Source organism: Lissotriton helveticus, chromosome 1_1 (assembly GCF_964261635.1).
Source record: "Lissotriton helveticus chromosome 1_1, aLisHel1.1, whole genome shotgun sequence".
Classification (NCBI taxonomy): Eukaryota; Metazoa; Chordata; class Amphibia; order Caudata; family Salamandridae; genus Lissotriton; species Lissotriton helveticus.
This window is the reverse complement of record NC_136057.1, coordinates 706,861,111-706,874,525: the sequence shown is the minus strand read 5'-3', so window position 1 is coordinate 706,874,525 and position 13,415 is coordinate 706,861,111. Positions and strand designations below refer to the sequence as shown.

At 50.0% G+C, this 13,415-nt stretch overlaps 1 protein-coding gene across 1 annotated transcript in view; it reads left to right on the top strand.

The window, feature by feature from the left end:
• Positions 1-13,415, top strand: part of PTPRQ (protein tyrosine phosphatase receptor type Q) — a 1,500,794-nt gene that overhangs the window by 610,012 nt on the left and 877,367 nt on the right. The window contains exon 22 of the mRNA XM_078647981.1: positions 8,979-9,168. Within this exon, the coding sequence (XP_078504107.1) occupies positions 8,979-9,168 (190 nt within the window). The remainder of the gene's footprint in view (positions 1-8,978; positions 9,169-13,415) is intronic.

Genomic DNA, 13,415 nt, shown 5'->3' with positions numbered 1-13,415 from the left:
GTCGAGGTGTGAAGCCCAGCACCTTTTGGAGCAGCAGAGTCAAAGGGAAGCTGAGTATGAAGAGGGTGAGCTTCAGGATCCGGATGATTATTTTGATGATTTAAGAGAGGCAAGTGAACTAGAGCTGTCTCCTGATTGGGAATTAGCCTCAGTGTCGGATGCTCCTTCTAAGGATGTGGCTCCATACTATGTGGTTATTAAAAAGGCTGCGGATCTACTGAATTTGACTTTGCCCACTGCTGAGTATAAATCGAACATTCTGACTGAAGTCCTCCATTCTCCATCATCTGTTGCTGAGCCTATACTTCCTTTTACTGATGCTCTGACGGATCCTATCTTGGAGGTGTGGAGTAGGCCTCTTACGGCTCCTGCAGTTTCTAAGGCCGTTGCAAGACGTTATTGAGTGGCTCCTGCTGACCCTGAATTTTTGTCCACTCATCCCTTGCCGGAGAGTTTAGTGGTGCAAGCTGCCTGCTCTAAAAAATCTGAAGGTGCTTTTACCCACGTGCCTGGTGATAAGGACTCCAAGAAGCAGGACCAATGTGCCAAAAAGTGTCTTTATCAGGTAGCATGGCCCTTAAATCTACAAATGCCACTTGCCTACTGGGCCATTATATCCATGCCCTGATGGATACTGTAAAGCAATTGTCTCCAAAACTTCCTGAAGAGGACAGAATTTTTTTTAATGAGGTGGTTAGTGACACGCCTGCTGCTGCTCGGCAGGTCATACAGAGCGGAATGGACACAGCTGACTCAGTTGCTAGAGTCATGGGCTCTTCGATTGCCACCAGAAGACCTGCCTAGTTAAAGACTTCTGAGTTCTCTGCAGATGTTCAGGCTGCTTTAATGGATTTGCCCTTTGACGGTTCAGGCCTTTTTGGTAAAAAGGCTGATGCTGCATTGGAGAGGTTCAAGGACAGCAGGGCAACAGCCAGATCTTTAGGTTTGCAAATTAGAGGATCTGTGGGCAAAAGATATAGGGGCTTTGGAAGATCTTCTTTTCGTCCCTACAAGCAATCACAGCAACAGTAGCAGCAACAAAATCCGTTGTATAAATCATACAGGGGCAGACAAAGAGCTCGTCCTCGAGGACGTCAGGTCTCCTCCTCCTCTTCCTCTTCCTCTTCCTCTACCCTCCCCCTCCTACCACAGCAAAGCAGCCCCAGATCCGCCATTCCCGATCATGCGGGTCCAATAGGGGGTCGGCTTACCTATTTTCTACGGGATTGGGAATCGGTCACGTCGGACCTTTGGGTTCTCAATCTCGTGGAGAATGGGTATGCACTTCCCTTTCGGGAATTCCCTCCGAATTACCCTCCTTGTCAAGGGTTTTGCTCAGAGGACCACCTGCTACTTTTGCAGGAAGAAGTCCTGGCATTGTTGAGAAAGGGTGCAATAGAGGTGGTTCCGGAGCAAGAAAGGGGTCAGGGATGCTACTCCCGGTATTTCCTGATCCCCAAGAAGGATGGCAGACTTTGTCCAATCCTGGATCTCAGGATCTTGAACCTCTACCTGAAGCAGGAGAAGTTCAAGATGCTCACCCTTGCGCAGGTTCTTCAAGCACTGCTGGAAGAAGATTGGATGGTGTCGATCGACTTGCAGGATGCATATTTCCACATCCCAATCCTGAAGTCGCACAGGAAGTATCTCTGTTTTATGGTGGGATCGCAGCATTATCAGTTTGCGGTCCTTCCGTTTGGTCTTACTACTGCACCTCGAGTCTTCACCAAGGTGATGGCTGTGGTGGGGGCACATCTCAGAAGATAGGGATACCAGTTTTCCCTTATCTGGACGATTGGCTGATCAAGGCAGAATCTCCAGAGAAGGTGCTCCATCATCTGCAAGTGACAACTCAGTTGTTGTTCAGATTGGGTTTTTCGATAAATGTGCCCAAATCTCACCTGGTGCGCTCCCAGCGCAACCTGTTCATAGGTGCTGTACTGGATACAACTGTGTGTCGGGCATTCCCTCCTCCTCAAAGGATTCGCGACATACAGGAAATGATTCCTTTAGTTTACAATGGAGCGGTCGTTCAAGTCGGTCTGATGGCTTCCTGCATTCTGCTGGTCAACCATGCACGCTGGCACATGAGGGCACTCCAGTGGTGCCTCCGCAGGCAGTGGTATCAACACAACGGAGATCTCAGGGAGTCCATCAGAATCTCCAGAGAAACTGCAGCGGATCTGTCTTGGTGGAGCGTGGAGGGCAATCTGTCTCAAGGAAAGCCCTTCCATCTGCCTCCATCGGTTGCCATAGTGATAACGGATGCATCCACTCTAGGGTGGGGTGCTCATCTGGGGGATCTGGAGATCAAGGGTCTTAGGTCTCCAGAGGAAAGGTTGCTTCACATCAACCTTCTAGAGTTGCGGGTGATACGTCTGGCGCTCAAGGCCTTCCTCCCTTCCCTTCGCGGTCGGTCGGTTCAGGTCCTGACGGACAACACCACCGCGATGTGGTATGTCAACAAGCAGGGAGGAGTAGGGTCGCAGTGTCTCTGCAGAGAGGCTCTGCATCTCTGGTCCTGGGTCAGGATCATCAAATTTGTCTGATGGCAAATCATCTGGCCGGAGTTCTGAACGTGCGTACAGGAAGTCTCAGTCGGCAGTTCTCAGCCGACCATGAGTGGAGGCTTCATCCAGAGGTAGTTCGTCATGTCTTTCGGACATGGGGAACTCCTCGGGTGGACCTGTTCGCCACTCACGAGAATGCTCACTGCCCGTCATTCTGCAGTCTCCAGTTTCTGATGCAGGAAGCCTTGGGGGACGCGTTTCAGTTGAGTTGGAACTCACAACTCCTTTACGCGTTTCCTCCCATACCCTTGATTCCTCGGGTTCTGAGGAAGATTCGCCAAGACCGGGCCCAAGTTATTTTGATCGCCCCGGATTGGCCAAGAAGGGTGTGGTACACAGATCTTCTCCACCTCTCCTCGTGCCAAGCCGCTCCGTCTCCCTTTCAGGGCAGATCTCCTCTCTCAGATGGAGGGGCAGGTTCTACAACCCCACCTCCAGACCTTACACCTTCATGCCTGGAGATTGAACGTGGCAACCTGAATTCCTTTTCTCTCCCACATGATGTGGTGGATGTCATTCTATCGGCCGGGCGTGATTCCACCAAGTTTATCTATTCTTATAGATGGTCTAAATTTGTTACTTGGTGTAGGGAGAAGTCCATTGATCCTTTGAAGGCTCGGTTGTCTGATGTTCTTCAGTTTGGACTTACTTTGGATCAGCAAGGGTTTGCTGTGGCTACGGTCAAAGGTTATCTTTCGGCCTTGTTGGCTTTTCTCTGCCTGCCAGATCAGCCGTTCTTATTTAAGTCTCCTGTGGTTCTAAGGCTTTTAAAGGGTCTTACAAATAAATTTCCTCCTACTCCCTTTATTTTGCCTCAATGGGACTTGAATCTTGTGCTTACTTTTCTGATGGGTTCTCCTTTCGAACCTTTGCACAAGTGTGCTGTGAGACTTTTATATTTTAAGATGGTTTTCCTGGTTGCAATTACCTCGGCAAGGAGGGTAAGTGAGCTTCAAGCTCTTAGTTCAAAGCCCCCATTCTTGACCATTCATGCTGAACGAATGGTTCTTAGGACCAGGGCTGCTTTTCTGCCTAAGGTGGTAACTCCCTTCCATCTAGGACATTCCATTACCCTACCTACCTTCTATCCTCCCCCTCACCCTTCCAAGGAGGAGGAGAGACTTCACCATCTAAGAGGGGGGTGAGCTTTTATCTTGATAGGACAAGAGTCTATCGAGTGGATGACCAGCTCTTTGTTGGATTTGCTGGCTGCAGAAAAGGAAGAGCTCTGCACAAGCGCACACTTTCAATATGGATTATACTATGCATCAAGATCCGCTACTCCCTGGCGGGTAAGGAGCCTCCAGAGGGTATAAAAGCTCACTCCACTAGAGCAAAGTCTTCTACATCTGCTTTGTCTAGGGGTTTACCTGTAGAGGACATTTGTAGAGCTGCGACTTGGGCTTCCCTCCACACTTTCGCGAAGCATTACTGCTTAGATTCTGAAGTGAGGAGGGACGGCCACTTTGCGCGTTCTGTCCTCTAGGATTTTCTGGTATAGGAGAGTGGACACCCTCCTCCGGGAGTGGGGACTGCTGTGGGACTCTATTCACAAGGTGAGGAATCCACTGGCAGATGTATCCATCAGAAGAACAAGTTACTTACCTTCGGTAATGCTTTTTCTGGTGGATACAATATCTGCCTGGCCACCCTGGGAGGAAAGGAGTGAGGATCTTGAGCCAGCCTCACTTACACCTGAAAAGGCTATGTATTGTCCCCACACAAAGGGCTGTATACCCCCCTGTAGAGAGTCAGGAGCCAGGGCAGGAAGGGAGGACCTCTGTGCACTTCAAAGACCTGTCTTTAAAGTCTTCCCCAATTTAAAGGCACACCTAGGTAGAAGTACTGGACTTCATACACCACCACTTCAGTACACTTCTGGACCAGTAAAGACTGCCAAGAAGAAGAACTGCTGTGCTGCTGAAGGACTGCCATTCTGCTGGACTGCTGATTAGCTGGAACCCTACCTTTCTGTGCTACCCTGCTACCTGGTGTTCCCCTGCATGGGTGAGAAGGACTTGACCAGCAACCCAATCAATCAATCAGAGTACTTGTAAAGCACGCTACTCACCCGTGAGGGTCTCAAGGCGCTGGGGGAGGGGGAGCTGCTACTGCTCGAAGAGTCAGGTCTTGAGGAGCCTTCTGAAGGCGAGCAGGTCTTGGGTCTGCCCTAGGTGGGTAGGGAGAGTATTCCAGGTCTTGGCGGCGAGGTGGGAGAAGGGTCTGCCGCCGGAGGTCGTTCGTAGGATGCTGGGGACAGCAGTGAGGCTGGCGTAGCGGAGCTGTCGGGTGGGGGAGTAGAAGTTGAGTCTGCTGTTCAGGTAGGCTGGTCTGGTGTTGTGGAGTGCCTTGTGTGCGTGGGTGAGGAGCTTGAAGGTGATCCTCTTGTCAACGGGGAGCCAGTGTAGGTCTCTCAAGTGGGGGGTGAGGTGATTGTGGCAGGGGACGTTGACGATTAGTCAGGCGGAGGCGTTTTAGATGCGTTGTAGTCGTCGCATGTGTTTGGCTGGGATTCCTGCGTAGAGTGCGTTGCCGTAGTCCAGTCTGCTGCTGAGGAGGGCCTGTGTCACCGTTCTTCTTGTTTCGGTCGGGATCCACTTGTAGAACCTGCGGAGCATGCGGAGGGTGTTGTAGCAGGAGGTGACAGCATTGACCTGTTTAGACATGGAAAGGGAGGAGTCGAGGATGAATCCTAGGTTGCGTGCATGGTCGGTGGGAGCCGGTGCAGTTCCCAGTGTGGTCGGCCACCAGGAGTCGTCCCAGGCTGAGGGGGTGGGGCCGAGGAAGAGTACCTCTGTCTTGTCCGAGTTTAGCTTCAGTCGGCTGTTCTTCATCCAGTCGGCGACGGCCTTCATTCCCTGAGCTGGGTGTCAGCGTAGGAGATGATGTTGAGGTCGTGTTGGTGGGCTACTTGTGCGAGGGGGGCCATGTAGATATTAAACAGCGTCGGGCTGTGGGATGAGCCCTGGGGGACGCCGCAGATGTTGTTGGTGGCCTCGGATCGGAAGGGCGGGAGGCGAACACTCTGGGTTCTGCCGGAGAGGAAGGACGTTGTCCAGTCTAGGGCCTTCTCTTGAATTCCAGCTTCTAGGAGGCGTGTCTTTAGAGTGCAATGGCAGACTGTGTTGAAGGCGGTTGACAGGTCCAGGAGGATGAGGGCTGATGTTTCGCCGTAGTCTAGTTGGCGCCTGATGTCGTCTGTAGTGGCGATGAGGGCTGTCTAGGTGATGTGGTTTCATCTGAACCTGGACTGGGACGGGTCCAAAATGTTGTTGTCTTCCAGGTGGTGGGCCAGTTGCATGTTGACGATTTTCTTGATGACCTTCGCCGGGAACAGGAGCAGGGAGATGGGCCTGAAGTTCTTGAGGTCCTTGGAGTCCGGCTTGGGTTTCTTGAGGAGGGCGTTGATTTCGGCGTGTTTCCAGCTTTCCAGGAATGTCGCTGTTTCGAAGGAGATGTTGATGACCTTCCGTAGTTGGGGTGCGATGCCGCGTCTTCTTTGTTGAATACGTGGTTTGGGCACGGGTCTGACGGAGATCCTGAGTGGATGGAGTTCATGACCTTGCATGTCTCGCCGTTGTTTACGTTGGTGTTGGCGCAGTCGTCCCACTGCCTGAGGTTGTGGGCTGCGGCGTCTGGGTTGGTGGGATCGGTGGATGGGTTCTGGGCAAGGGTGGTGATCAGCTGGTCTTCGGTGACTTTGCTCCAGCAGCGGCGAGGCAGCTGTTGGGTGCGGTGGTGCGTGGTTGGTTTGTTGAAGATGAAATGGATGCAACGGTGGTCGGTCCAGTGGAGTTCGGTGGTGTGGTTGAAGGCGACGTGGGTGCCTGTGGAGAAGATGGGGTCCAGTGTGTGGCCAGCTGCGTGAGTGGGTGCGGCGACGAGTTGTCTGAGGCCGAGGTTGGTGATGTTGTCGATCAGGGTGGCGGAGTTGGCGTCGTTGTTGTTCTCGAGGTGGAAATTCAGGTCCCCGAGGAGGATGTAGTCCGTGGAGGCGAGTGCGTGGGTGCTGGCGAGGTCGGCGATGGAGTCGCTGAATTGTGCTCGGGGTCCGGGTGGTCTGTAGCTGAGTGTTCCTCTGAGGGTGGAGGTGGGGTCAGTGTGTATCCGGAAGTGCAGGTGTTCGGCGGAGTTGAGGGTGTGGTCTGCGTGGGTGGCGACCTTTTGGGTGGACTTGTGGATGATGGCTATTCCTCCTACAAATCTGTTGGCACAATCCCTTTGGGTGATCTTGTAGCCGTCTGGGATGGCTATGGCGATGTCGGGCACCAAGGAGTCATTCCACCGGGTCTCGTCAGGAAGGCCACGTCAAGGGCGGAGGTGTCGAGCAGATCCCAGAGCTCGACGGCATGTTTGCGTGTGGAGCGGGTGTTGAGGAGTATGCAGCGGAGGTGTAGGGTCTGGTCCTTGGAGGTTTGGTGGTTTGGTCGCAGGTGAAGTTGCAGGTGTGACAGGAGAAAGGTCCGTGAGTCCGCTTCGGGGCAGCTTGGAAGCAGGTGTGGTTTTGGCCGGCGTTGAGTACGTGGAGGGTGCTGGCGTCATAGTGGAGTCTGGTGTTGTGGCGTTCGCGGGGTCCAGGGGTTATGGCACTGGGCGCGGTCCAGGCGCGGACGGGCGCAGATGGGCTTGCCTTTGGCGCGCCTTCAGCGCACCAATGGCGTGCCCGCTGCGCGCCTGCTGCGCGTGTCTGCTGCACGCCCACTTTGCGGCCTCCATATGAGGAAAAAAGGAGAAACAGCGAGCGCAGAAGCAGATGGAGGGGGCAGACGGCGCTAAATGCCAACGAGGCAGCACAGAGCGCAGAGCAGCAGGTCCGGGCAATCAATAAAAGGGCGGCAGTGGCAGCGCGGTACCGGTCCCACAGGGGGCTGCGTGGCGGCGAGGGGAGCGACCTGCCTGGTGACAGGGTCAAAGGTTGCTCTCTCTACCGCTTTGCGGCCTCCATATGAGGGGAAGTGGGAGTGAGGAGCAGCTGGGAGGCAGGTGCGGGGTGGTGAATGGGAAAGCAGGGGGCGGGGCCGCAGGGGAATCAGCGGCGGGGAAATCAGCAGCGGCGGGGGTCACAGCAGGCAAGGGACAGGGACACAGAAGGGGGCAAAAGGAGAAACAGCGGGCACAGAAGCAGATGGAGGGGGCAGGCGGCGCTAAATACCAACGAGGCAGCACAGAGCGCAGAGCAGCAGGTCCGGGTGATCAATCAAAGGGCGTCAGAGTGACTCCAAGGGCTAGCTGGCTGGCCTCCTGATCTGAAATCCCAGGGACTTAAAAGACTTCAAACCACCCTGATTCTGCACCTGGATTCTGCCATCTGTGAGTCTGCCCAGCCAAGTGTTGCCACCCCAGTCCTGGACCTTGGAAGTGAGGTCTATGGTGCTTGCTCAGAAGCACTAACGCATCACAGCCACTGCAGAGACAGAACCAGTGCATCACCATATTTTTGTGGTCAGCACCGACTCATCTTCGCTCCTGCATGGATCGGAACTGGAGTAGCCCCTGTTGCGTGGACTAGAACCGATGCATTGCTGCATTTGTGTGCCTCGAAGCCTCTTCTCCCCCGGCCTTCAGAACCACATCAGCGCAATGCTCTGCTAAGTGAAGTCCTCACATTCATGTTGACACCTGCCTCGATGATGATGCCGTGAACTCCATATCAAAGTCCCTGTGCTCATTGGAGCAGACACATCATTGCTGTTGCAAAGACCAGAACAGTGCATCTACGTCATTGTGAGGATCGACATTGATGGCATCCTGCATCTTTTTCGACTTAGCCTGGATCAAGTTACTTTTGTTCTTCAGGCCTCACTGGGTCCCTGTATCTGGCCCGTGCTCCATTGCAGTTGGCCTGAACCTAAAACTTTGTCCCGGTTCAGCACGATCAGATATTCCATGTAAGCGCTTATTGCTTCTGAGTGCTATTTTACAGTTTATTCTTTAAAAATTCATATATCAAGTTCTGCTTATTGAATTGTTGTCCTTTTGGTCTAGTGTTATTTATTACATTTTTCTAACCTGGGGTGGAATCTATGTGTGTGGTGTTTTTACTAGTTTCCTGTTTGAAGTGATGCACAAACAGCTTACATTTTGCCTCTGAAGTTAAGCCTGACTGCTCTAAATCAAGTTCCGAGAGGATGAGCACAGGCTAATTTAGGGTTTGCCTGCCTCTTACCGGCTATGATTGTAGCTGCTGCTAGCCTAGCGTTCATACCCCAGACAACCAACAACCCAATTACTAACACTGGTGATCAGCGGTAAGGATAGGACTTGTGTTTGTGCAGTGACATGAAGTAACATGGTGTACACTACCCATCCACAATCTACATCCAAGACCATTTCAAATGTAAAGTTTTTCCCAGATTGGCATTTTTAAAATTTACGTTATAATCATGTCTCTGGCTTCTGGTTCTATAGCTGGAAACATGGAATTTGAGCGGGCTACCTTGGAAGTCTACACAGTGGCTGAACTTAACTACTTTTGCAAAGGGATGGAGCTTCCTGCCAAGAGTGCCACGGTATGATTACAAAAGATGCTCTGCAGAGAATGGTGGATTTGGGGAACCTGAGAATGCCTCTTTTGAGGAACCACCTGCAGTGGCTGAGGGTGAAATCCCTGAATTTGAGTTCTCTCTTCCCAATGCCTATTCCCTGCGGAACTAGGGGAGAGGTGGGAGGAGAGAGAATTCAAGCTACAGATGACCAAATTAAAAAACGGAGGATGAGTAGAAAATGGCTGAAAGGGCCTTGGAGACAAAGAAGGCCAAGGCAGGGAAAGCCTTAGCAGAGAAGAAACTTTTACTGGCTCATTATCTGAGTCTGAAGGAGTTGGATATCAAGCCACAGAGGCAGATTAAAACAATGATGGTGGCAGCATACATGCAGTACCTGATGGAGAAAAAAGGGTTTGCATGCCCAAGGATTTGGTGCCCAGTTATGTGAGGTATGATGACATTGATAAATGTTTTTCTGCTTATGAAGTTGCACTGATGGTGTACAGGGTTTCACAGGAGCACTGGGGAGGGGGTATGTGGAAACACATGCCTATTTTGGGGAGGGGCACACTTCTTACAATAGATGTAAGGGACTAAACCAAGCATACCTCTATTAAGGCCTTTTGAATTACTAAATTTGGGCTGAGCCCTAAGAATTATCACCAAGGATTCAGGGACAGCCAGAAGCTCCCCAACCAATCCTGTTTTGATTTTGTTGACTACTCCAGTAAGGCACTGAATGGTTGTGTGCGGGGCAAAAATGCTAATGATTATGTTGGGTTGTACAATTTAATCATGAGAGAGCACATGCTCAGTATCTGTATTACAGAGTTGTGCCAGCACCTAGTTGACAGTAAGCTGACTGACCGCAGGAATAGACCTGGGCCAAGTGACCAAAAATCTCTGCCGTGCTACGTGGAGTTCCGGGAGCGAAGAAGTACATTACGCTGCGCTGTTCATGCTGGTTTTTAGTGCCAGCTGTTTGCCCAGCTCAGTAAAATCAGCGCAAACATCACCACATGCAGCTCAAGAGGGTGTTGCTTCTTTCTGCTACTTCCTCAACGTGAATGAAAGGTTTCTGAACATGAGTGGTAGCGACCAAAGGCAACTACCTGCAACGAGAAATCTCACTGGGAGGTGGTCTGGAGTAAGATTTTTCTTTGCTTGCGATCGCCAAGTTAACATTGCAGAGTGAGGAAAAAACTCCACTCTGCTTCGCTGAGTTTTTCTCAACTCTGAGCACTATGTGGAGTGAGAAAAACTCCACAAACTCTGTGAGCGGAACCAAATTTCACACCCTGACCTACCCAGGAAGCTTGTTAAGGAGGTGGACCTCGAGGTTTGCACTAGAATGTCCAAGGAGGTATCTGGGAGGGACCCCAAGATGTCTGCTTCACGTGCTCCCCAGCAGAATGGGGGGTAAAGATGACCCAGCAAGTCCCACAATAGGGGGGATGTAAAGGTTCCAATGCCCCAACTGAGAAACTGGAGAGTAGTGGCCTAGGGCTCCCAATTTCCAACCCCATTGGTTTGAGTAGTCCCAGTTAGAAGATAAGCAGGGGGACTCTGTCTGTCTAAAGAAACCACCCACTGGATGGGTCCTCTACAGGGGTGTCCAATATGGCCTTAAGGGTAAGTAGTCCCTAGGGGCAGGTCATGGACCATCCCATTATCTTCCTTATTTGGGAGATAGACTCAGAGGGTGAGCTGGTGATCCCTGATGGGGAGAGTTGTCACTTCCACTAGGTGTGGTTCCCTTTTGCCTGTGTCCATGACCCTTACTGCCCTTTTGTCTGATAATTTATTATGGTTCACGTGTTTGAAGCAATGCTTTGCTTGCCATTCTCTGTGATGAAGTGTGCTTTTGTTTAATTATCTGCTTCTTGTTAGTATGTCGAATGTATTTATTTTCTGCGAAGTTTCAAGCAGTCGTCAACATTTAGAATTGTCTTGAGTGATCATATTCAGCAACAGTACCACCCTGCCCTACATATGTTACTTAAAGCCTCTGATATAACAACATAGTGAGCAAACATAGTTTTTTTTCTACATGTCAGAAAGCAATGTTCCTAAACAGCGTTATATCCTGACTATTGCACCAATACCATCTGATAAAGGAGCCAATGAAAATACAAAGAGATATATTGTCCGAATAATACATTTTATTTTCAGTTAGTCCAATAAAAGGTTTCAAACCCTAGAGTGTGAAAGCCTTCCAAGGAAACTACTCCTCTATCAGAGTACAGAGCTGTGTAGGTACAGATGCTGTCCATTTATTAGGTAATTCGGATGGCAAGATTGCCCATACATTCTGTCACCGATATTCAAAGCGGACATGGCGTGTGCCTGTAAATTGCACAATGTGTCTGGATGTTAGCAGGAAAATGTGTGTGCTTACCCTATAAATCTGGACATGTCTCCATGTGACTATATGCTTATATCATACTCTAAGGCCATTACAGTATTCCACGATTTCAGCGACTAAAGTTAAAGATGGGTACAAATAGGCAGATTATGCCTAAGTGATATCTTAGAGCTATATGACCATGTCATTCATTTATCATATTCTGCCTGGGGTCTTCCAGTTCTTCTTAGTATTGTGGTGGAGACCTCAAAATACTTGCAATGAATTTTATATGGTCTCTAAACCTTTCTCTAACCATAAATAGGAGCAATTTGAGCCCAACTAACTGACAATGACAACGCACTCAAAAACCCTTTTTTTTCTTTTTTTTTTGCAGAGTTTTATATAGCGCGAACTAGACCCGAACGGGGTATCAGAGCGCTTTACATAGCACCAGTTACGTTACATGAGGACACACATTCATTTTTTGTTAGGCACGGGGAGATTAAGTGATTTGCCCAGAATCACAGGATGTTTGGCGTCGTTACCGAGACTCGAACCCAGTTCCTCCAGGTCCGAGGTCGAGCGCCCTAGCCGTTAGGCCAACTCCTCTCCCCTTCTAAGGAGAAAGATTTAAGTTAGTGGCACAAGGCTATGAATGATCGTGAATTAATTACTTTTTTTGAGCCTGTGTGCTCCAACGTGAGGGCATTGAGGTGCCCATGCCCCATTTCTCTCAGCTTCCCCGCTCGCAGAGGGCAGCTGCACCAAGAGGGCAAGTGTTATTGTCCAAGTGCCCCAGAGCAGGGCTCAGGCCATGTTCCCCGCTGCCCCGCCTGATAGAGGGCAGCGGCCACAGTTGGTGCAGATGGATTTAGGAGTCCCTGAGAGGGACAGAGTTGGCATAGGGAGTGCCAGAGCCCACATTTTTGTCTTCACAGCTGCCCAGCAATTAGTGGGCAGCTGCCACATTTAGGCCAGTTTCACGCACTCTACTTTTGCTGCATGCGCAGCCAGCCCTGACATTTTTGGACATAGGGCGTTGGAGCCCTGCGAGTGGCCAGTTGGCCTGGGGCATAGTGTTCATATGTTGTGCCCCCACTTGGGGCACACAGTGTTTATGCCTAAATGTGATGTCTACTGCGCAATGCTTTTATGCCCTGATCTATGCCTCTAATGATGGTTATGGTTATGAGGTTAGTGCGTAATATAGTTATGCTAAGGATTTTTAGGCCTAATATGTTTTATGCCTAATGTGATTATTATTGCGTAGTGTGTTCCTAACTTTTACCAGTAGTTACTGGTTGTGCTCTACATTTATTAGTTGTGCTCTACATTTATTAGTTGTGCTCTACATTTACAATTGGTGATTTGTGATTGTTCTGACAGTGGCCCAATTGGCCCTGTCAGGTGTCTATAATCTACTGTAGATACTGCCCAGTGCCATTTGGCACAGTATACATTGTGTGATTATGATCTAATGTGTCCATGGTAATACAAAGGCTATTATATATATATATATATATATATATATATATATATATATATATATATATATATATATATATATATATATATATAAAACCTTGTGTGGAGTTCCTTTTGAGGTGTGCCTAGTGTGTTGCTCCTGTGTGTGTGTGTTGCACAAACGCTTTACACATTGCCTCCGGGATAAGCCTGACTGCTCGTGCCAAGCTACCAAAGGGGTGAGCAAGGGTTATCTTTGGCGTGTAACTCCCAAGCCCTGACTAGAGTGGTGGTCTTTGCCTCGCTTTGGCACAAGCCTTAGCCAACCAGAGATCCCATTTCTAACAGTACTTCATACAAAATGAGTATTTCCAGAGTACAAGTCCTTAAATTACCTAACCTTTACCACTTACGTACTCTGATGCTGGCTTGAAACATGTAGGTATATCAATGTGAAAAAGGATACCCGGCATCTCCATTTTTTCCTATTTGGAAATTGTGTTTTCTAAAAGTCAGTCCTTTGACCACATTGCTCCAAAACTATCTGAA